Genomic DNA, 24,306 nt, shown 5'->3' with positions numbered 1-24,306 from the left:
AATACACTGTCGAAATGTTTATTAAACTGACATAGTCTATTTGTATGAGAAAAGATATGCAAAGTTAAGTTGCCCAGGGGAAAAGATCACTTTGATAACTCCAGTTTTTAAAAATGTGCAAGCATCATAATCTCGGTTGGTGTTTATGGAACTTCTTGGTGGCAAGAAAAATCAACTCTTAAAAACAGATTTGGAACTGAGACAACTATCAGATGAAATGGCAGGAAGCAAAAAAACTTATGAGAATTCTTTCTGAGAGGAAAACTAGTACTGCAGAACCATTTAATGAAAACTTAAGTTTTACAGGGGTTCAGGTATATATTGACATTCATGACAAATTTTAGATTGAAATCATTAATTATCTCCAGAAAATTATATGTCTCACACATTTCGCTATTTTAAAGAACACTTAAGTATCACACAGACACTGACCCATGCCAGGGCAATTTTACCATTTTTACGTGTATGTGGGGATTAATGATCTTTGGTATCTGGGTGCATTCCAGGTCACAAGACAAAAAGCAGATCTTTACTTGTGTGTGTGTTTGTACAGTTACACACCTTGCTCCCTTGAAGTAACATAGGCCTGCTCAAAAACATAATTACTAAATATTATTCCTTCAAAGCATAGGTATATTAACACTATTCTAGGAGGAAATTAAAAAATAAAAGAGTAAGTAAATGTAATTGTGATCTAATCTAGAGATTCTCAGACTCCCTACTTCTGAATATTGGCCCCACTGCTATTACATACATATTTTTCTTGTAACTTAAAGTTCTCTTTGTGGAAGGTCTTCAGTTAGGGGTAAAAAGTCTTACAAGGACACCGTTTAATGAAGGATGTAAACGTTCTACTAAGCAAAAGATTCATTTCCCCAAAAAAGCCAAACTGAAAACAATACGTTACTAATGTTTTCTATTTATTCATTAATAAAAAGTGCATAGTACAAGCCCTTTATCCCAGTCCAAGTACTCAGTAAAAGATTACAATAAACCCTGGATGGCACAGACATGATTTGTTTGGCATGACTTAAACATTGAAAAACAGCAATTCATACTTAGTACATCACATGACCACTTTCGCTTTTAACAAAGTAATCATTAGACATGGTAACAAATACATATGCTCTTCATTTAGAAATATCATGTTAAGACTAAATCTACTATTGCAACAACAAAAATTTAACCCCTTATGTGTAAACTCTTCATTTCTCCTCAAGTTGCTGTTTTGTGTCTGAAGCTGACGAGCTGGTCAAATTTTAGCATGTTTATTTAGAGTGACAGGCTTTAATTCAGAGTGATACATTTCCAAGGTTCCTTTGAAAATAAAAGAATTCAGTCATTCTATAAACACTATCACATCACATACCATGATGACACTAAAAGTGACCATGGACTAGCTGAACCTTATAGTCACTTTAGAAAATTTCTGCAAGTTTATTTAAAATATGACTTGCTGGCCATGGGATAGTGCTTGGATAGATACATGATAAACTCTTTTACTATACACAGTTCCAATGTTAACTTTTTCCATATGGAAAGCTAGAAAACATTATTTTGCAAAAGGGACATTACATGACTCTCAAACAAAATAAACTTAATGTTATTTGTGGAACATTTAAGAGCCCAAAGTGACTAAAATATGAAGCTTTATCTTTCCTTTCTCCAAATTATTTAAAAATGAATGTAGCCACAGTTCCGGTGAATATAAGCCAAGTAATGAGTAAGTGTGTGCTCAATAAAAAGGCCACATGTAGAAGCTTTAAGAATTAAATAGAGTAATATAAATTACTAGTTAGGTTAACAGGAATACTTTAAAGCAGTAGTATGCGGTCTTTCTCAGGAATGCAGAGAAATTTTACAAGCAAAAAACCCCAAAACTAAGTATTTCTCTAGGAACTTTTGTTCCTAATTAGACGGTCCATATAGAAAACGTTAATATACTAGATGTACTGTCAATTAAGTGTATGTGACAGAAATGAAGAACCAGGAATAAGAATCTAGATTTGTAGGTCTCTAGTCAACTAACACTAGACACTCTTGTTTTCTCGTCAAGGCCAACTGGCTTCAACCAAAGCCAATTCTCAATTACTTGTGAGCCACAGATTCAGTGGATGCATCAGCATCTCTGCCAGAGGCTGGCTTTCTAGCAGCTTAGAGAACAGACTGCTAGGATGTATGTGCAAGCCTTCAAAGTCCAGGGGCCAAGGGCAGAAAAAGGAATGCTTATAGAGATTTAACTCCAACCTACGCCACCCCTGCCCTTTCTGCATTGAATACTCTTAACAGCTGTAAAGCTGAGAACGCTTCCAGTAGGCCACAGCAAGAGGAAGATTTAAATCTATGGTGCTCCCTTATCTAAGATTTGACTTACCTGTGTTATGATACCCCTCAATTAGCACAAGTAACTAAGAATAGATGACACTATGTCAAGAAATTGAGCTCAAAGCTAAGATCCACAGAAGGAATGCAAGCAGTCAATATTGGATTATATAATGAAATGAAGCCCTTAAAAAGTTTATAGCCTAAAATGTAATCATAATAAAGGGGGAAAAAATACCCTAGGAGCATCACACAATTGTATCAGAGACTCTATTAAACAGTACAATGATATAGAGAAGTTTATTAATTCATACATGTAATTTCTCAGATCGATAACAGTGAAAAGCTAGACTGATCTGGGGGGAAAATCCTTACATCGATAGCAAAATATCTTCTAGCCCCCATAAACCATCTGCAATCACTTGCTAAGAAAAACATTCCATAACCACATAGGTCATGCCAGACTTGTATTTATGCCATTTGTATTCATTTTCTTTCAAACTGAGCAAAACAATACAACCTTTTACTTTTTATACATTTCAAAATTTTACTTATAATAATGTTCCTCCCCACCCCAATCCATCTTATTACTAGAAAAGAATGAGATAAGGGGTGAGAAAAAAGATCCTTGATTGCTTTTTCATTTTCCTCTTTTTCCCTTGGAGTAAACCATCAAATATTTTCTGAAGTTAGAAGGGTAACAAAAGACTCCATTTTTTCTTCACAGAAAAAAATAGGCTAAATAAGTAAACAGCATTCAAATGTCAGCAACCAAATAGGCCCCAAGACAGCTTTCAGAGTTCCATTTAACAGGGAAGAGTTAGAACAGAAAAGGTTCCTGAGAGGCACCCATTTAACAAATAAATTATAGCTTAAATTATTACTGTATAGAATATACCTGGCAAAGGCAGAAAGCATTAACTTTTTTCCCCCTTTCATGAACCTTATAAGGCTATAATGGACTGTAAATCACCCACCATATTTAAATCATGCTTATTTAAAGTTCTCCTAATATTAGCCATTTTTGTGGGAATAGAAAACTTAGTAAACAACTATTTCATTTCTTCTCCCCTCTTTTTTCTAGCTACATAAGCCAGTTGTAGTGGATGACACAGATCTGGAAAATATTCCAAAGGCTGCCACAGTCCCAAGAACTAGAAAAAACTGCCACCCACAAATAAACTATTAAGGTAAATGTAAATACAGTGTGGTTCTAATTTTTTTTCATACAATCTCAGAGAACACCAAGTAACTTTATAAATACCTTATGAAAAAAAAGCAATTTTAAAAACCTATCAAAACTATTTAAAATATTTAAAGGCAGGATCCCAAATTTCCTTCAATCAGGCCAGAAATCATCACAAAAAAATTATGATCACAGTTACAAATAGAATGAGTGGAATGTTTAAGTTGAGGATAACCAAAAAAGCCCATGTAAATTTTTTAATATAATCATTTACTCAAATATACTGTAAAAAGGAATGGTGATAACACAGGAAGCAAAAATAAGCTTGCGAGTGAAATTTCTAGAAGCTCATGAAAACAATACCATCCCATATTGCAGATGCAAAAGGAAAAACAGTCTAATGGGGTTAAGAGTACTCTGGTCATCTTCGTTCATTTGGTCGTGCAAGGTGTTAACTATTTTCACTTCCCATATCACAAAGTTAGTCCACAGGAGGGGCTGGTGGATCTTGTCCCTGGCATTAGAAAGACAGAAATTATGGAACCGACTTCTTGAATCCTAGTGCAACCGATCTAGCACATAATAAGAACTGAAGGCATGACCCCCACCCTCCAATCCCTCATCATATACTTATTTGTACTTCTCATGGGCTGTTACACCAGGGAACACTAGATTAACACTATAATTCACCAACGTTTGTCTCACTCCTCCCTGTGGTATGGAAGAAAGGGAAACTATCAAACAGTAAAATGATTTGGATGACACTGCTCTCCCTGACAGCTCCAGAGGTGACATTTACACCAATAAAGATGGCACCATCCCTCTGGCTCAAGGTGACCGAGCACATTACAAAGTGAGGCAGAGACTCTTGCTTCTCCCTACCGAAGGTCAATAAGGAAGCATGTGGCCCCTGTTGCTACTGGCAGGCATTCTGTGACCACAAAGGGAGCCCACTTTGGAGCGAAGCTGATGGCTGAAGAAAGAAAGTAGGTCTTTGATGATATTGTTTTTGGTTTGTGTTTTTTTTTAAGATTTTATTTATTTATTTGACAGAGAGATCACAAGTAGGCAGAGAGGCAGGCAGAGAGGGAAGGGGAAGCAGGCCCCCTGCTGAGCAGAGAGCCTGATGTGAGGCTTGATGCTGGGACCCTGAGATCATGATCTCAGCGGAAGGCAGAGGCTTAACCCACTGAGCAACCCAGGCGCCCCCTCTGGTGATGTTGTTAAACAATCCAAACACTAATCCTACTTCTCTGGATATCCTAATGTGTGAACCAATAGAGCCACTTGTTTAAACCAAGCAGAGCCGATCACTGTTACTTGCAAGAGAAAGTATGTGAACTGGAAGGGAAAGTTCAGAGCTTTTTAGGAATCTTCAGGGAGATGCCATTTATTTATTCTGACACATTACAGGAGGTGCTGGTGGAGGCTGGTCAATTTTCTACTCGAAATTAGTATGTTTTCTTGCTTACTCCTAGGGCAGTGGGCCTACTAGCCAAGAACTGCTGAGCTATGATGAAATAAGGTTTTGGGGCTGTAATCTTAAATTTCTGTCCCTTTCGATGGCTTCTAGGCCAGCTTATTAAGTTGGATTTCTTTAGCTGCAAATGTTGAGGAAGTTGCTCTCTGATATGAAAGTAATAAAACTATACCTAGAAAGTAAGAAAAAATACCAAGAAGAAAGCATCTTACCAGGATAACATATACGCTATTTTATGGATACCTTCTTCTCCAAAAGAAACAAAGAAAAAAAAATTTAAGGCTTTTTATATAGAGCTAATGATGCCTTCTTTCTTAATGTCAGCATGGCTATGTATCTAAATGTTCCTTTCCTAAACAAACCAAAGCACTGACCAATTATCATTCCATATTTGCTTTCTCCCACGTAAAGAGTTAGTTTAACTCAACTTCTAATATTAGCAATACAAGACTGTGGAAAAAAAGAAGTTATTTTAGGAATTCCACATGGTGAAGATTGGAGAAGGGAATCAGTGGGATAATTTGTTCAACTAGTGAATTCACCATGTAAATATCTTTAAAGAAGTAATATCCAAGACAAATAGAAAAGAAAAAATATAAATCCCATTCTCCAAACGATTAAAAGGAATCCTTCCATGAAGTTTCTGTTAAAGACAGCACCAAAAACTCCCTGTTGGGTCACTTTATTTATCATGTTTTTTTATCTAGAAGGTTCTAAAAATGGTAGTTATCAGGACTATCAAGATTTGCTAACATGAAAGATCCTACCTCTCCTTCATCAGTTCAGTTGACCTATTATGCAGAAATGGAAGAGTTTAAGAGAAATTGGATGGGAAAACAAGAGGAAAAAGGGATTTCACCAGACAGGCTCAGGTCCTCTATTGTATTTAATAGCTAAGAAAAAAGGGGAGAAACTGAAGTGGAGGGAAAAACATTTGAACTAGTGAGCTAGTGAGAGAATTTAGGAAGCTGAAGGGACTAACTATGAGGAACTGGGGAGTGGAGGACTGAGATTTGAGAAATACTACTGTGGTTTATTACAAACTGGATTTTTTTTTAATATTAAGAAAGACTGAAATGTGAGTGAAGATTGGAATGTGTTTTAAAATTCTCTTTGGGCTACAGGTCTGTGCTTTTCCACGTAACTCCTTGAAGACTAAGCTATTTGGCGTTGCAAGATTTATAAGGACTCCACGGCAAGAACTTACTCCGTGAGTTAAATCTTCCTTTTGCTAATTCTGGTATTTCAGTCAAAACAAACTCCTCCCATTTCCAGGCCATACCCCTCCCCTATCCAAATGAATTTCTAATCTACAACACTTACATTATGAGGACTGGTTGGCTTGCCCGTTAGGTTGGATCCTCTTAGATTAGGAGGTCTCAGTAGAAACAAGATCACTGCAATAACCATCCAGGCCATCAAGATCATGGTAATACTGATGCCATTATCACCAGAGGGCCCTGGTACTAAAGACAAACAAAAAATACATTTGCAAAAAAAACACTGTAGCATGGTTATAACATTGTTAGATAATACAAAAAGAAATTCTAATATTAAAAAAAAAAGAAATTCTAATATTTAAATGCCAATTTCAAAAATTGTATCCATATTAAAAGTTGTATAAATAACTTTCAGAAGTGCAATTATGAAATACATCTTCAACTTCCCTTTCCTCTTGTGAGAAAATCTAAATGGTTAATGGTATAAAACAGTCATAGGACAAAACCTATATTACATAAGGATTTTAATAGTCTAGTGGTTCTTAATATTTTGGTGTGATAGAATTCTTTGGGCATTTAGAAAAATTACGGATTCTTTCTACTCTAAGAACTCATGTATACACACTCAATTTTGCATATAATTTGGAAGGTTCATGAACGCACAAAACCACCAATCCCTAGACATATTGAGATCTATAAAACCCAGATTAAGACCACCTGATGTACAGTAAAAACACTCTACTTCAGGATGGGAAAATTCCGCATTTTAATTACAGAAGCAGCATGAAAAAATAACACAGTATAAGGAAAAGGGATTATCTGGGTTGTATAATATATACATGAATTTCATGATATTCTCAAACAAACAGTAATAATTTGGCCTTCTTTTTTGCAAAAAGAAGTTGGATTCAGATCTAGATATTCTAAAATCTATGCATTTATCAAAAGAAAATTGTCAGGGCTGTGTGTGTTGGTCTCTCCCAGCTGCCTGAGGTAGCCATATCTTATTTATTCCATTATAACAAGTACCTAGCCTAGTGCTTGGCCAACAGTATGAGCTTAACAAGTTTCTGATAAATAAAACAAACTTATCGTTGAGGTACATTAGAGAACTCAGTTGTCAAAAATGAAAATTAAAGATTAGATTTCTAAAGAAAAACAGTGTATCTACATGGTTACTAAAATAGTTAATCAGGACTGTAACTGTTTAGTTTAGTTTCCCTGCCTGGAGAAAAATAAGAAATCCAGACAAGACGTTGAAACTAAGCTGATGCACGAAATTGGGGTACATGGGCCCAGGTCTCACTCCCAAGCAAGGGAAGGGATGGGTGGCCTTACTGAGGGGGAGGGTTAGTGACCAAAAGGAACAACAGCCAAGCAATTGCTCAGCTGGCCCAAGAGCAGGCTGGAGAGGAATGTGGCCTCTTGTCCAAGCCCCCATCACTTCCCAGAAACAGAAAACACAGGACTCCAGGTCACCAAAACTGTGTTATCACACAATGCATTAGTATTTTTTTCCTCTGTATCATACCCATTCCTTTCTTTGTTCTCTCCAACTATATTAAACGTGCCTCCCTCGTAACTAAGACAATTTCTCCACTTGGCTTTAGATCACATTTCTATTGCAGAGATCTTATCCATTACCCACTCCCTTATGTATTCAACACCGCTCCCCGTTGCAGCCGTCCTGTAAATCACTTAAACACATCAACTTTCCCCACTTGGGGGGAAAAAAACCCCTCCCTCAAACCCTTTCCTTGCCCAGCTATCAAAGCTAACAGCTTAAGAAATGACTACATTTCACTACCTCCCATTCACCCTTCAGGTGGGTACCCACCTCCATCCTGGAAACAGCTCTTCAAAAGGTCACCTATACCTCTCCATGCTTCTAAGTCTTATGGATAATTATAGAGCTCATTTTCCAGGACCATTCTCTCCTTTTTAAAACACTTTCTTCCTTTGTCTTGCCTGACTACTGCCTAGTTTTCTTTCTTACACTTACGACTCCATATATGCTTATTCTCCTCTTCCTGGCTTTTATCTATTTATTTTTATTATTATTTTTTAAGATTTTATTTATTTGACACAGAGAGAAAGAAAATAAGTAGGGGAGCAGCAGGCAGAGGGAGAGGGAGAAGCAGAGTCCCCGCTGACCAGGGAGCCGGATGCGGGGCTTGATCCCAGAACCCTGAGATCATGACCTTTCATGACTAGAGATACTAGGTATCTGAACTGACTTGGACTTGCTGAAATATTCAGAAACAGAGATGAATGGAGTCAGTGAAGGCTTTCTGTGATTATCTGCAGTCCCTTATGACAAGACACTTCATCAAGTCTCAAAATGGGTATGCTACTCAAATTCCTTCAGACTACATACATGCAGTGAAAACAAACAACTATAAGGAACAGCTTTTAAAAAAACCTTTTTTTTTTTTTTTTTAAGTTTTAGTTTTATTTAAGTAACGTCTACATCCACCATGGGGCTTGAAAGTCACTATCCGGAGATGAAGAGTTACACGCTCTTCTGACTGATCCAGCCAGGAGCCCGAAGGAGCAGCTATTTTAAAGTCAGTAAAGAGAGGTGGATAGACTCTGGCCACTGTGTGTGTGTGTTTTTGTTTGTTTGTTTTTTCTTTTAAAGATTTTATTTATTTGACAGAGAGAGATCCCAAGTAGGCAGAGCGAGATGAAGGGAAGCAGGCCCCCTGCTGAGCAGAGAGCCCGATGCGGAATTTGATCCCAGGACCCCGAGATCATGACCTGAGCGGAAGGCAGCGGCTTAACCCACTGAGCCACCCAGGTGCTCTGTTTTTTTTTTTTTTCTAAGTGAGTTTTCTTTTTTTGAGATTGTTTATTGATTTATTTGACAGAGAGAGAGAGAGAGATCACAAGTAGGCAGAGAGGCTGGCAGAGAGAGAGGAAGGAGGCCCCCCACTGAGCAGAGAGCCCGATGCGGGGCTCAATTCCAGGACCCTGATGATCTCATGACCTGAGCCGAACGCAGAGGCTTAACCCACTGAGCCACCCAGGCGCCCCACCACTGTAGTTTTTAGTGTGATAACTTTTTGGCACTTACAAATATCAGGGGCACAATCACATGGGAGTTACAAAATCTGTTTCCTTACTGTCTAGAAACTTTGTCTTAAGAGAGTAAATGCTTTTTATTCTAGGTCTGGAAAGACATGAGATAAAAAAATGTAAAAGGACTCTACATGAAAGTACAGCACTCTATTTTGCTTAAAGTTTAAGTCTTTAGTTACAAGCAAATGTATTACAAATAGCTTACAAATGGAATATTCACAATAAAGCTATTAACTTAGCTGGATACCAGGAAGATGAAAGAGTAGAGAGGAGGCTCTCAGACCTGGTAGATCCCAAAGGATTATTTCTATAAATTGATAGAGGTTTCCAGTGGAAAAGTAGAAAAAGAACAACAGTGAATGTGGCACAGTAGCACCAGGAGGTTTTCACTCCATAATTTTGGGGTTGTAGAGAATAATTACATTATCTCCAGCACAGCTACCTGTTTTCAAGTTGATTTACTCCAGAATCAAGTTAGTGGTAGAGCCGGTTTCCATATAACGCTTTATCTGAAAGGCAGCCTTTTGGAAGAGCGAGCAGACTTGCTCTGTACTGCTCTAGACAGCAAAACTATAGGTGAACACCACAATGAAGCGGAGGTTAGCTCAGTATAGAGAATCATGTGGCAACTGAATCTGCTAACACATTGCAGCTAAATTCTGCTACCACACAAAGTCATGAGCTCCATATTCAATTAAATCATCTCAAATACATGCAATATGATACCATGGCAGGCACAATGGGTACTGTGATCTAGTAAGAAATACAGATTTGGTTTTCATTCCAGTTCCTGGCAAAGAAATCCTAAAACCCTTGGAATTTCCTGAGAGACAGGAGAGAAATGTCATTTGTTGTTACTAATAATAAACTTGAGTCTATGCTAATGAGGTGACCTTAATGGGCCTCTCGAGAGCTTCAGGATGGGGTCTGCTTACCAGAGTTGGACCATCTAGTTAGAAAGCTGGAACTTTCAGCTCTACTCCCTAACCTCCAGAGAGGAGAGGGGCCGGGGATGGAGTTAATCCCCAATGACCAATGATTTAGGCATTCACATCTACAGAATGGAATCTCCATAAAAACTCTAAACAATGGGGTTCAGAGAGCTTCCTAATTGGTGAATACTTAGGAGTACTGGGAAAGTGGCACACCCAGAGAAAATAGGGAAACTCTGCACCGCTTCGCCACATACCTTGCCCTGTGCAACCCTTCTGTCTGACTGTTCTTTAGTTGTATCCTTTATGATACACTCGTAACGTAAGTAAACTGTTTTCCTGAGTTCTGTGAGCCATTCTAGCAAATTACTGAAATTGAGAAGGGACTGTGGGGACTCTTAATTAATATATATTTTATGAAAACAGCAAAAACTCACTGGAGAAAATTTAGAATACAAAGAAAAGTAATTCTATCGCCCACAGGAAACAACTGCATAAACTGTTTAAAAATACAACTTTCAGACAGGATTTCCACCAAATGCTGAAGGAAGCAGTGAAGAAAAACTGGCCAATATAACTAAATTGATACTTAAGCTCTAAAGTTTTGTCTTTATACGTAGATTAAGAAATAAAATCTCACTCAAAGAAATAAAGAGTTTATTTGGTTTAAGGGGCGGCTGGCTCAAGCATGGTAAATACCACAAATGTAATACATACTTGTTTTTCCATAAGGAGTTCAATAAGATTATTTTCAACTAGAAGAACAGGTTTTAACAACCTGCTAGGGGAAAATTTTGAGCTGCTTGTTGGAGGGCATAGTGTAGATTAATGAATGCTACTGAAAAAATACCACCAAGAGATCAAGACTGGAGGAACCACCACCCAGTATCCCAACAATCTAACACAAAGTCTGCACATGACCATTACCTTCTTGTTCAGAGGCTGCACCAGTGGACAATGATCTGACAAAATTTCTACTTTGGGTGAAGCACTGTACTAGCTCCTATTTCTCTAAGTTGTTGTATTTACAGAATTTAATGGGCCATCCGGTTTACAGAGCAGTAACAATAATTAATAATGCAATTAAAGTCCTTCTATAATAGCACTTGCTGTATTTAGTGTCAGATACAAAATAAAGTGGAGCTCAGCTTCAAGGATAGTAAGTATAAGCAACTAGCCTATTAATAAATGCGATTTGGTATTATGCCAAAAGCCTTAAAATGTACATAAAATGTAGGAGGGGGAGTTAAAATGTTGGGATTTAGAATGGGATCACACTTTAGTTGTTATCAACTTAAAATAGACTCTTCTAAGCTGTTTTTATGTAAGTATCATGGTAACCACAAAACAAAAACCTATAGTAAATACACAGAAGATAAAGAGAAAGAAATATAAGCATAACACTAAAGAAAGTCCTCAAACCACAAAGGAAGAAAGCAAGAGAAGAAAGGAACAGAAAGGAACTATAAAAACAGCCAAAAAATAATGAACACAATGGCAAGTATATATAACCATCACTAATTATTTTAACTGTAAGCAAACTAAATTCTCCAATCAAAAGACAGAGTGGTGGGGTGCCTGGCTGGCTCTGTCAGCATGTGACTTTTGATCTCAGGGTCATGAATTCGAGCCCCATGTTGGGTGCAGAGCTTACTTGGAGGGAAAAAAAAAAAAAAGCACAGAGTGGCTGATGGATTAAAAAAACAAGACCTATCTATATGCTGCCTATAAGAGACTCACTTCAAATGTAATGACATACACAGACTGAAAGTGAAGGCACAGAAAAAGATATTCCATGCAAACAGAAACCAAAAGAAAGCTGGAGTAGCTATACTCATATCAGATAAAATCAATTTTAATACAAAGACTGTAAGAGACAAATAAGGGCATTACATAATGAAGGGGTAAATCCACTAGGAGGATATGACATTTGCAAATATTTATAGGAACACCTAATATATAAAGCAAATATTAACAGACCTAAATGGAGAAACAGACAGCAATACAGTAATAGTAGAAGACTTTAATACCTCACTTACATCAGTGGACAGATCACCTAGACAGGAAATCAACATGGAAACATCAGCCTTAAATGACACACCACACTAGATGGACTTAACTGTATACACAGAACATTCCAGCCAAAACCAACACAATACACATTCTTCCCAAATGTACACAGAACATTCTCTAGAACAAATCAGATGTTGACCACACTGAAATCATACTAAGCATCTTTTCTGACCATAGCAACATAAAACTAGAAGTCAACTATACAAAGAAAGTTGGAAAATTCACCAATATGTAGAGATTAAACACACTACTGAACAGCCAGTAGATTAAAGAAAAACAAAAATTTTTAAAGACAGTATTCACCCACTTTTATTTTATTTATTTATTATTTTTAAAAGTAGGCTCTAAACCCAACATGGGACTTGAACTCAGGACACTAAGATCAAAAGTTACATGCTCTACTGACTGAACCAGCTAGGTGCCCCAGAAAAAATTTTTCATAGAATCCAAAAATATCCCAAATCAAACAAACATGGAAATATAACACCCAAATTTAGGGGATGCAGCAAAAGCAGTTCTAAGTGGGAAGGTCAGAGTGATAAAGTTCTAAGTTCTAAGTGGGAAGGTCAGAATGATAAATGTCTACCTCAAGAAATAAGGAAAGTCTAATTTTATACCCCAAAAGCTAGAGGAAAAAAAAACAAAGAACAAATGAAGCCCAGAGTCAGTAGATATAAGGAAATACCAAAGACTAGAGTAGAAATAAATGATACATAAATTAAAAAGGGAACAGAAAAGATCAATACTGAGTCTCTGAAAAGATAAACAAAACTGACAAACCTTTGGTCAGACTAACCAGAAAAAAGAGGGACAGGACTCAGCTAAAATCAGAAATGAAAGAGGAGATGTTACAACTGACAGTACAGAAATATAAAGGATGAAAACAGACTAGTATGAATCATCATATACCATATTCTTGATATATAATCATATACCAAAAAATGAATAAATTCCTAGAAACATGCAGCCACCAACAGAAAATCTGAACAGACTGATAACTAGTAAGGAGAAGAATCAGTAATGAAAAACCTCCCAACAAACCAAAGTCCAGGACCAGATGGCTTCACTGATGAGTTCTACCAAACATTTTTTTTTTAAAGATATTATTTATTTATTTGGCAGAGAGCGCTAGAGAGCACAAGCAGGCAGAGCAGCAGAGGGAAAGGGAGAAGGCTCCTCACCAAGGAGGGAGCCCGATGCAGGGCTTGATCACAGGACCCTGGGATCATGACCTGAGCCAAATGCAGATGCTTCACCAACTGAGTCACCCAGGCGCCCCAAACTAAAAGAGTTCTGCACAGCAAAGAAAGCAATCAACAAAATAAAAAGGTAACCTACTGAATACAAGAAAATCTTTGCTCTTTAAAAAAAGATGGGTGGTACAGTCAGTTAAGCATTCAGCTCAGGTTGTGATCTCAGGGTCCTGAGATCGAGCCCTGCATCGGGTTCCACGCTCAGCACAGCGTCTGCTTTGGACTCTCTCCCTTTCTCTCTGCTCCTTCCCACTGAGTACATGCTCAATGTCTAAAATAAATCTTTTTTTAAAAAAAATATTTTATTTATTTATTTGACAGAGAGAGATCACAAGCAGGCAGAGAGGCAGGCAGAGAGAGAGAGGACGCAGGCTCCCTGCCGAGCAGAAAGCCCAATGCAGGGCTTGATTCCAGACCCTGGATCATGACCTGAGCCGAAGGCAGAGAGGCTTAACCTACTGAACCACCCAGGTGCCCCTAAAATAAATCTTAAAAAAAAAAAGAGAAAATATTTGCAAATCATATAAATATTCAAATATTTGAATATTTTTGTGTTAATATTCAAAATATATAAAGAACCTATATAGCTCAGTAGCAAAAAACAACCTGATTAAAAAATCATCAGAAGACTTGAATAGGCATTTTCCCAAAGACGACGCAGATGGCCAACAGATTAAAATCACTAATCATCAGGAAATGCAAACAAAAGCATAATGAGATATCATCTTATGCCTGTTAGAAAGTCTATCACCCAAAAGACAGGAAATAAGTGTTGGTGAGGCTATAGAGAAAAAGAGCCCTTGTGCACTGTGGGTAGGAAGGTAAACTGGTGCAGCCGCTTAGAAAGACAGTATGTAGTTTTCTCAAAAAATTTAAATAAGAATTACCATTATATGATCCAGCAATCCTACTTCTTGGTTTTTTACAAGGAAAATGAAAACATTAATTCAAAAAGATATATGCACACCCATGTTCAATGTAGCACTATTTACAAGAGCTAAGAGCTGGAAACAATCAAGTGTCCATCAAGGAATGAATGGATAAAGAATGTGCAGTGTACATATACAAGAGAATATTTTTCAGCCACAAAAATAATGAAATTTTGACATTGTGACAACATGAATGGATGTGAAATAAGCAAGACAGAGAAAGACAAATGCCATATTATCTCACTTATACGTGGAATCTAACAAAACAAAACAAGCTCATAGACACAAAGAAACTACTGGTGATTGCCAGAGGGAGGTGAAGGGTAGGAGAAAGTGAAGTGGAAGAAGAAGGTAAAAAAACAACTTAAAAATGTGCATACAAAGGATGCTTGTTCAACTATTATTTGTAACAGCAAAAAATATACCAGCAGCCTAAAATTCCAATGAAAGGAAATAATTTAAACACTGGTATATCCCAGGGCGCTTGGGTGGCTAAGTCAGTTAAGCATCCAACTCCTGATTTCGGCTCAGGTCATGAGGTCACAGTTAGCTCATGACCATGACCTCATGACCTAAAGACCCAAGTCTGGCTCCACACTCAGCAGGGAGTCTGCTTGAGATTTTCTAGCCCTCTCCCTCTGACTCCTCCCCTGCTTGCATGCACAAGCTTGTGTTCTAAAATAAATAATTTTTTTTTTAAACAAACAAAGAGGGGTGCCTGGGTGGCTCAGTGGGTTAAAGCCTCTGCCTTCGGCTCAAGTCATGATCCCGGGGTCCTGGGTTCGAGCCCCACATCAGGCTCTCTGCTCAGCAAGGAGCCTGCTTCCACCTCGCTGTCTCTCTGCCTGCTTCTCTGCCTAACCGTGATCTCTGCCTGTCAGATAAATAAATAAAATCTTGAAACAAACAAACATACAAACACTGGTGTATCCCCCATAAAGTATTATTATTTAGTCAGTTACTATTTTTTAAGATAAATATATACTGATATGTTTATAATACAGTAGTGAAAAACAACACACACAAAGTGATTCCATTTTCCTAGGTGTTTTAAAATTAATTGTACCAGGTTTCAGACTCCCATTAATGTCACATTTCCGTTCTTATTCAAATTATTATGCCCTATGACAGAACTGGCTTAAATGTTAGTTATTAGTTCCCCTCAAGTCATCTGTGTCCTGAAAAAAAAAGATATCTCACCTAATAGCCAGTCTAGGGGCACCTGGGTGGCCCAGTCGGTTGAGCCTTCAACTCTGGGTTTTAGCTCCCATGGGTTGTGAGATAGAGCCTCAAGTTGGCTCCGTGCTCAGTGGGGAATTTTCCTTTCCTTTCTGTTCCTTTCCTTTCTCTCTCCCTCTGCCCCTCCCCCTATTTGTGTGCACCCTCTCTCTCTAAAATAAATCTTAAAAAAAAAAAAAAAAAGTAGTCACCAAGTCTCTCAGCTATATTCACAATGCAGTATCCATCTTCCTGCTCACATTCTCACTTTGTATATCAACACTGCCATAAAGCTACACTGAGAAACCTCCCAACTGCCTAAGCTCTCTTGAAAATGCCAATGTCAGAACCAAAAGGCCCCAAGTTTCCAAACCATAGGTAAGAATGGCTTCCTCCCTTCATTCAGAGGTTCCCAAAGCTGCCAATAGATGTAAAAAGATTATAGAGAAAGGGTGAGGGGTTTGTGCCAGTAGCCTTGATGGTCCAGTAGGACCAGCCAAAAGTGCGCTGTTACACATATGTTTGCCAAGAAAAAGGTCTGAAAGGTTTTGAACCAAGTTGTCAATAATGGTTATCTTTTAGTATTCTGGAAGTCTTTTCTTATCTATGATTTTAAAATTTTCTTCAATGACCAGAGTTTGTTTTCGAGGCAAAAAAAAAATTTTAATTAAAAAATGAAATATTTAAGTAGGAAATACATTACTGAGAACCACTTCCTTAAACAGTAAACTGTAAGAAAAATTTCTGACAAATATTCACAGTTCTCTGTCCTCTAATTCTGCCCCCAGTGCTAAGGTTCCTCCTGTCCCATCATTACTTACATTCCTGAAGACATTCCGTGTCTGTGCAGTAGGACTGGGACTGCCTCAACTACAATGAATAAGAAGAAAGGAAAGTTAGCCATTGGACTTAACCAAAAAGGGATAATCTTTATTAGAAAAGTCGTGTTTTATTTTTTAATGAATGTTACCATACTAGATATACCAGCAGAATACCAGCAGAATCAAACACTAACATAGACCACACTGAAGAGTAGTCCAGCTTTGGGGGCCTTTTTTCTACTAAAAATAATTTTCAAATATACTGTGATCTAATGCAGTTCACTTATCTAAATTAAGGAATTTTTTAAAAAACACCTCTGACAGGGGCATCTGGGTGGCTCAGTGGGTTAGGCCTCTGCCTTCGGCTCGAGTCGTGATCTCGGGGTCCTGGGTTTGAGCCCCGCGTCGGGCTCTCTGCTCGGTGGGGGGCCTGCTTAACTCTCTATCTGCCTGCCTCTCTGCCTACTTGTAATCTCTTTCTGTTAAATAAATAAATAAAATCTTTAAAAAAAAAAAAAAAAAAAAAAGCACCTGTGACAGAGACTCCTATTGCACGTTAATAGACTTCCCAAAGGAAAAGCTGTCAACTGTAGAGGACGACGAGTAGAAAGAGAGTACACTCTGTTAATGAGATTTTTTTCTCACTGAAAATTAGAAGCAGAACAAGAAAAAAACAGATTCTATTTGTAGAAAATGTATCTTTGAAAGGGAGCAATCTATTTTTCTCCCTTTTTGCTTGTATTTGCCTAAGCAGTGGCTGGATAAATAAGAAACTAATAAAAATGGAACCACAGGGGTTGAGAGGGGATGAAGTAGACTCTGACAGAGACGAAAGCTGAAGTTTCCAATGTCTCTTTTTCCACAATTTAATTTGGGAACTATGTGCTTATCAATTTTCAAAAGAAAATTAAAAAGAAAAAAACAATCGGAGACATATATCATCCTTTTATGTTCACCTATGCTGAGACATTTTAGGATGTTTAGAAACGATAATATGATAAACCTTAAAATAGAGATGACTATATAGTAAAGAGAAGGAGGAGCATGGAACTTTTCAAATCAGCCTTGTTATTTTGTAATAATACCCTTTCTGCATTACAGCAAAAACTCAACACTTGCAGTTGCTTGGGGAAAAGCAACAACAGAGTTGTTGTGCTTAGCTGGTTAAGTATGAGCTCTGTAGAAAGACCTGGTCTTTAAGTCTGGATCTGCAACTTTCTCAAGTTTCAGGGGAAAGGTCTTTAATACTTCTAAGCTTGAGTTCCCTCACCTGGTCAATCAGGTATACTGTTACCTATATTTGAGTACTAGTGAGAATTAAAACAGATAATGCATGTGAAATGTAGTAACAACCCAAGGAATGTTAGTGATTATTACTACTGTGCCACACAAATTACAACCTCATCTAAGCAATTACTGCAGTTAACTACACAAATCATTTTGTAATTTGTTCTCTAAGAGGACTGGACTTGCTTTGGTGTGTACCTCTAAAAGTCGTCCTACTTGAACTAAAATGGGAAAACAGATCATAATGTAAAAATATACTGTATATCCTAACCCTAAATATGAAAGGAATTAATCAAAAAACTTCAAAAATTATACATTCTATGGCCATTATCAAAAAGACAAAAAACAACAAGTGTTGATGAGGACATGGAGAGAAGGGAGCCCTTGTGCAATGCTGGTGGGAATGTAATTTGGTGCAAGCCACTATGGAAAACAGTATGGAAGTTCCTCAAAAAATTAAAAATAGAATCACTGTATGATTCAGCAATTCCACTTCTGGGTATTTATCTAAAGAAAAGGAAAGTTCTAGTTTGAAAATATATGCACCCCCCATTTCACTGCAGCATTACTTACAATAGCCAAGACACAGAAGCAAGCTAAATGTCCACCAGTGTACAAATGGGTAAGGAAAACATGGCAAACATACACAATGGGCTATTACTCGGCCATTTGCAACAACAAGATGGACTGCGAAGACATCAGGCTAAGTGAAGGAAGTCACAAAGAAAACATAAATACTATATGATCTCATTTATTGTGGAATATAAAAACAAAAAGCAAATGGAATTTATGGATACAGAGACCAGATTATTATTTTGCCCAGATCCATCACAGAAATCACTGTGTGTGGCAGCCCTGGCCTGATGAAATGTATTTCTTAAGTAACAAGACCTGAATGTTAAAACGATTCCCTGATCCATGGACTGCAGACACTCCACGGTGTGTTAGCAGGTATGAAAACAACATTCACTTTGTTGGAGATCATCATCACAGCTCTTGAGTAACCAGGTATGTTGTCCAGGAGCAGTAATAATTTGTAAGGAATTTCTTTTTTTCTGAACAATAAGTCTCAGCGGGTTTAAAATATTCAGTAAACCATGTTGTAAACAGATGCGCTGTCATATAGGCTTTGTTGTTCCATTTACAGAGCACAGCAGAACAGAATCAGAATAATTCTTAAGAACCCTAGAATTTGGGGAACAGTAAGCACTTAACTTCAACTTGAAGTTACCACCTACATTAGCCTCTAATAAGACAGTCAACTTGTCCTCTGAAGCCAAGTACTGACATCTCCTCTCTAAGAAAGTACTAAATGGTGTCTTCTTCCAATAGAAGCTGTTTCATCTTCGTTGAGAATCTAGTGTTAGAGACGTGCGGGTGGCTCAGTCATTAAGCGTCCGCCTTCAGCTCAGGTCATGATCCCAGGTTCCTGGGATGGAGTCCTGCATTGGGCTCCCTGCTCAGTGGGAAGCCTGCTTCTCTCTCTCTCTCATTTTCCCTGCTTGTGTTCCTTCTGTTGCTGTGTCTTCTATCAAATAAATAAATAAATAAATAAAGTATTTTTAAAAAGGAAAAAAGAAAATCTAGTGTTTCGTATGGTTACCTTCATGACTATCTCAGCAAGATCTTCTGGGTAACTCCCTGCAGCTTCAACAGCAACACTAGGGGCTTTACCTTGCACTTTTTGTTATGGAGATGACCTCTTTCCTTAAAACTCATGAATAACCTCTGTTAGCTTCAAACTTTTTCTTCTGCAGCTTCTTCACCTCTCTCAGACTTCAGACTTCATGGAATTGAAGAGATTTAGGCTCTTGCTCTGGAATGGGTTTTGGCTTAAGAGAAGATGGTGGCTGGTTGTTCTTCTATCCAGACCACTCAAACTTTACCATTATCAGCAATAAGGCTGTTTTGCTTTCTAATCATTCATGTGTTTGCTGGAATAGAACTTTTAGTTTTCCTTCAAGAACTTTTCTTCTGGGGCACCTGGGTGGCTCAGTGGGTTAAAGCCTCTGCCTTCGGCTTGGGTCATGATCCCAGGATCCTGGGTTCGAGCCCCACATCGGGCTCTCTGCTCAGCAGGGAGCCTGTTTCCCCCTCTTTCTCTCTGCCTGTCTCTCTGCCTACTTGTGATCTCTGTCAAATAAATAAATAAAATCTTTAAAAAAAAAAAAAAAAGAACTTTTCTTTTGCATTCACAGCTTGGCTAACTGGCACAAGAGGCCTAGCTTTCAGTCCATCTCAGGTTTTGACATGCCTTTCTCACTAAGCTTAATCATTTCTAGTTTTTAAATTAAAGTATGAGATGTGGGACTCTTCCTTTCACTTCAATACTTAGAGGTCATAGGGTTATTCACTGACCCAATTTCAACACTGCAGTGTCTCAGGGAATAACAAGGACAGAGGAGAGGGAGAAAGATGGGGGCTGGGGGATACCCAGTTGGTGAAGCGGTCACAACACACAACATTTATGGATTAAGTCTGCCATCTTATATGGGTGCAGTTCATGGTGCCCCCAAATCAATTATAATAGTAACATCAAAGACTACTGATCACAGGTCACCAACATAAATAGTAATAATGATAAGGTTTGAAATATTACAAGAATTACCCAAATGTGACAGAGAGACACAAAGTGAGCAAATGTAGATAGAAAAATGGTAATGATAAGACTTGGCTCAATGCAGGGTTGCTACAAACCTTCAGTCTATAAAAAAATGCAGTATGTGAAAAGTGCGATGAAGTACAATTAAAATTAGGTACACCTGTAGTTTAACTGAAACATAGCCACACTCATTCGTCTACAGATGCTTTCACTACAATAGCTGAGATGAGTATAAAGTCATCAAGCCTGAAATATTTACTGCCTTGCCCTTAAATCACTGAACCTAGAAAATAACACATGGGATAAGAGGAAAAAAACAAATATTTCTGTGCAGCTATATAAAAATGTTCATTTAGAAATGTGAGATGCTCATGAATTACATCTACCTAATAATAATAACATAACAGGGGCGCCTGAGTGGCTCAGTGGGTTAAGCCTCTGCCTTCAGCTCAGGTCATGATCTCAGGGTCCTGGCATCGAGTAGGGAGCCTGCCTCTTCCTCTCTCTCTCTGCCTGCCTCTCTGCCTACTTGTGATCTCTGTCAAATAAATAAATAAAATCTTGAAAAAAAAAATAATACAACAATTATTTTTTCACTTACTCATTCAAAATATTTAACAAATGCTTACTATGTGCCATGTTGAGTTCTAGGTACTGAGGATATGGTATGAAGAAGACAAAGTTTCTACTGTTATGGATCATAACAGTCTTGGGGGGAAATCAGACAACTGACAAATAAATATATCATACAAATGTCAGAGAGCCTTGCAGAGAACAAAAACAGGATGGCATTATATCTAAATCCGGCAGCAAGACAGAGGCAGTGACTCTTAAGGGGGTATCTACATGATAGTGAAGGTCAAGGGGATGACCGTTCTGGACATTCCAGGCAAAGTAAACAACAAGAATGGTGATGAGGAACCAACAACAAAGCTAGTGTGGCTAGAGCATAAGAGCTATGCTACTTATTAGCTTTTGTATTTAACCCCAGAACCAAATGCTCTCTACACTCAAATCATTACAGTATGCTATTGATGTCCTTTGTCTGACTACCCCCAAGTCGGAGACATATACCAATATACAACAGATACCTACATCGTTCAACAGTGTGGAATTGCAGTACTTTCTCATTATTTTATATCTGAGATATATGTAAATAAAATTTTTTAATATGTTAAAATTTATAAATTATTACTCTTAAAGTGACTTATTATAATTTAAATAACATGATTTATATATTATAATAAGACATTATGGATCCTTAGAAATTAATGTGGATTAACTCACTGCCCCATGTATGCTTTTCTAGTTTTAAAATATGCACACTTTCACATAATCACAATTATGATAACAAATATTAGAAACTTGTATGTACTAAGAACTTTAACTTGTCTTCTTTAATCCTCAACCAAGGACTGGAGGCAGGTTCTATTTTTGCTATTTTATGAATGGATGAAACCTGAGTTTGTGGAAGGTTAGCTACTTAGTGTGAATTCCAAATTATAATTTTTTTTTCCGAAGTCTAAATTCTTTTTTTTAAGATTTTATCTACCTATTTGAGAAAGAGAGAGAGCACTAGAGAGAGAGAGCAAGAACCAGTGGGGGGCAAAGGGAGAAGGACAAGCAGGCTCCCCATCAGCAAGGAGCCTGATGTGGAATTAGATTCCAGGACCCAGGGATCATGGCCTAAGCTGAAGGCAGATTTAGTTTAACCAACTGAGTCACCCAGGCACCCTAAAGTCTAAATTCTTAACACAATTTCATTCTACTTCACAATATACAAAATTCTGTGTCATAATTTTTGTTAACATATCATTACATTCTCTCAAGCACAATTCTGAATGGTTACAAAATACTTCCATGAACTGATGTACTATATAACTGATCTGAAGCAAATTCAGATTAAAATGAAAATAACCATAGGTATAGTTAATTAGTCTCTAAGACCAACAGAGCCAACATTTCCCTTCTGCACTAAAAGAGATCGTTCTGGAGGCGCTGGCTGGTTCAGTCCATACAGCAAGTGACTCTTGATCATGAGGTGGTGAGTTTGAGTCCAGTGGAGATTTCTCAGAAAAAAAAAAAGCCACAGGAAGAAAGAGTAGGCCTCCCTTTGAGACTATAATTAAAAATAGTAATGTAGTAATGTATAGGGCGCCTGGGTGGCTCAGTGGGTTAAAGCCTCTGCCTTCGGCTCAGGTCATGATCTCAGGGTCCTGGCATCAGGCTCTCTGCTCAGCGGGGAGCCTGCTTCCCTCTCTGTCTCTGCCTGCCTCTCTGCCTACTTGTGATCACTCTCTGTCAAAAAAATATTAAAATCTTTAAAAAAAAAAAGTAATGTACAATTTGTCCTGCTATATAAAAGTTTCTAGAAAATTAATTAATTCACATATAATTGGTAAAAAGAGAAATTATGCCAGTTTAATGTGGAAGCTATGTTGGTTCATAAGAAGTGATTTTTCTGGGGCGCCTGGGTGGCTCAGTGGGTTAAGCCGCTGCCTTCGGCTCAGGTCATGATCTCAGGGTCCTGGGATTGAGCCCTGCATCGGGCTCTCTGCTCAGCAGGGAGCCTGCTTCCCTTCCTCTCTCTCTGCCTGCCTCTCTGCCTACTTGTGATCTCTCTCTGTCAAATAAATAAATAAAAAATCTTAAAAAAAAAATATTTAAAAAAAAATAAAAAAAAAAAAAAAGAAGTGATTTTTCTTAGGTAAAGGTAGCCAGAAGAGTGGGAGTCAAATGCTCTTCAGCAAGAAAGGATAAACCCCGTGGCTCATGCTGTGCAGACAGGAGCTCCCTGAGCTTTAAGAAAATTAAAAATGAGGGCCTGTGGGCATGTGCACAAGCTCACACACACGTACCCAAGAATGAGAAGAATTTATTCACTGGGAGCCTGGCTTAGTCCAGCGAATCTTTGGAACATTCCACCAAGAGCTGTGGTGGAATCCTGGTCTTCTGATCGGTGTTCTTTGAGTTTGCGGTGACACTCTCCATGTTCACAAAGAGGCAATGCTGCAGGCTCTGAATAATGAATGAGGTGCCAAAGTATCATGACCACATTCCTAATCCAGCACTTAGCGTGCTTCCAAAACAGGGTTTTGGAATATATTTATATCTATACCTATGTCTATAACCAGTGTTCAGATTCAAATACCTATGATGAATACATTACAGTCTTTAAAAAATTCAAAAACCATGAATTTAGTACAACAAGGGAATCTCACTGTTTTGATGGAACTCTGTTTAAACAAAGGCCTAATTTACAATACATCTCAGTTTTCTTTTGACTTATTTGAAGAACACAGTGGTACTATTGATGCTAATTTTGGCTACTCCAAAAGGAAACTATTTGTGAAAGCAAATAGAAGGAAACCAAGGATAATATGTGAAGGAAATAAAAAGGCCAGTATCTATAGGATGGTCATGGACTTCAATTATTTTCTGTACTACAATGGAGGGGATGAAGAGGGAACCACACATGGATTATCTATAGCCAATAGTTGCAGTCCTGGTATAGTTTCATGTTAACATTGATCCCAGGATCCCAGAAAAGAATTAAAAGCAGATTTAGATCTCTCCACCTAACTAGGATGGTCATGGAAAGTTCTTGAAGTGAGTTACCTTCAAAATCACTGACATCACAGTTATGAGTATAATAAATCTATTTCTTCACTGGGGAAAAAGGCCGAAAACAGGGATTAAGAGAGACTGAAAGAGGAGCATCTGGGTGGTTCAGTTGGGAAGTGTCTGTCTTTGGCTCAGATCATGATCTCTGGGTCCTTGATTCCAGCCCTGCATTGGCTCCCTGCTCAGCGGGAAACCTACTTCCCTCTCTCCCACTCCCCCTGTTTGTGTTCCCTCTCCGGCTCTCTGTGTCAAATAAATAAATAAAATCTTTAAAAAAA

At 37.9% G+C, this 24,306-nt stretch overlaps 1 protein-coding gene across 1 annotated transcript in view; it reads right to left on the bottom strand.

Annotated features, from left to right (window-relative positions):
• Positions 1–899: 899 nt before the first annotated feature.
• Positions 900–24,306, bottom strand: part of SMIM14 (small integral membrane protein 14) — a 75,094-nt gene continuing 51,687 nt past the window's right edge. The window contains exons 3-5 of the mRNA XM_044224463.1: positions 16,516–16,564; positions 6,312–6,454; positions 900–4,022 (exon numbers count right to left, since the gene is read on the bottom strand). Coding sequence (XP_044080398.1) covers positions 3,990–4,022; positions 6,312–6,454; positions 16,516–16,564 — 225 coding nt within the window. The 3' untranslated portion in view covers positions 900–3,989. The remainder of the gene's footprint in view (positions 4,023–6,311; positions 6,455–16,515; positions 16,565–24,306) is intronic.

The sequence above is a fragment of the Neovison vison genome, chromosome 11, assembly GCF_020171115.1.
Source record: "Neovison vison isolate M4711 chromosome 11, ASM_NN_V1, whole genome shotgun sequence".
Taxonomy (NCBI): domain Eukaryota; kingdom Metazoa; phylum Chordata; class Mammalia; order Carnivora; family Mustelidae; genus Neogale; species Neogale vison.
This window is presented reverse-complemented; position numbering and strand designations above follow the sequence as displayed.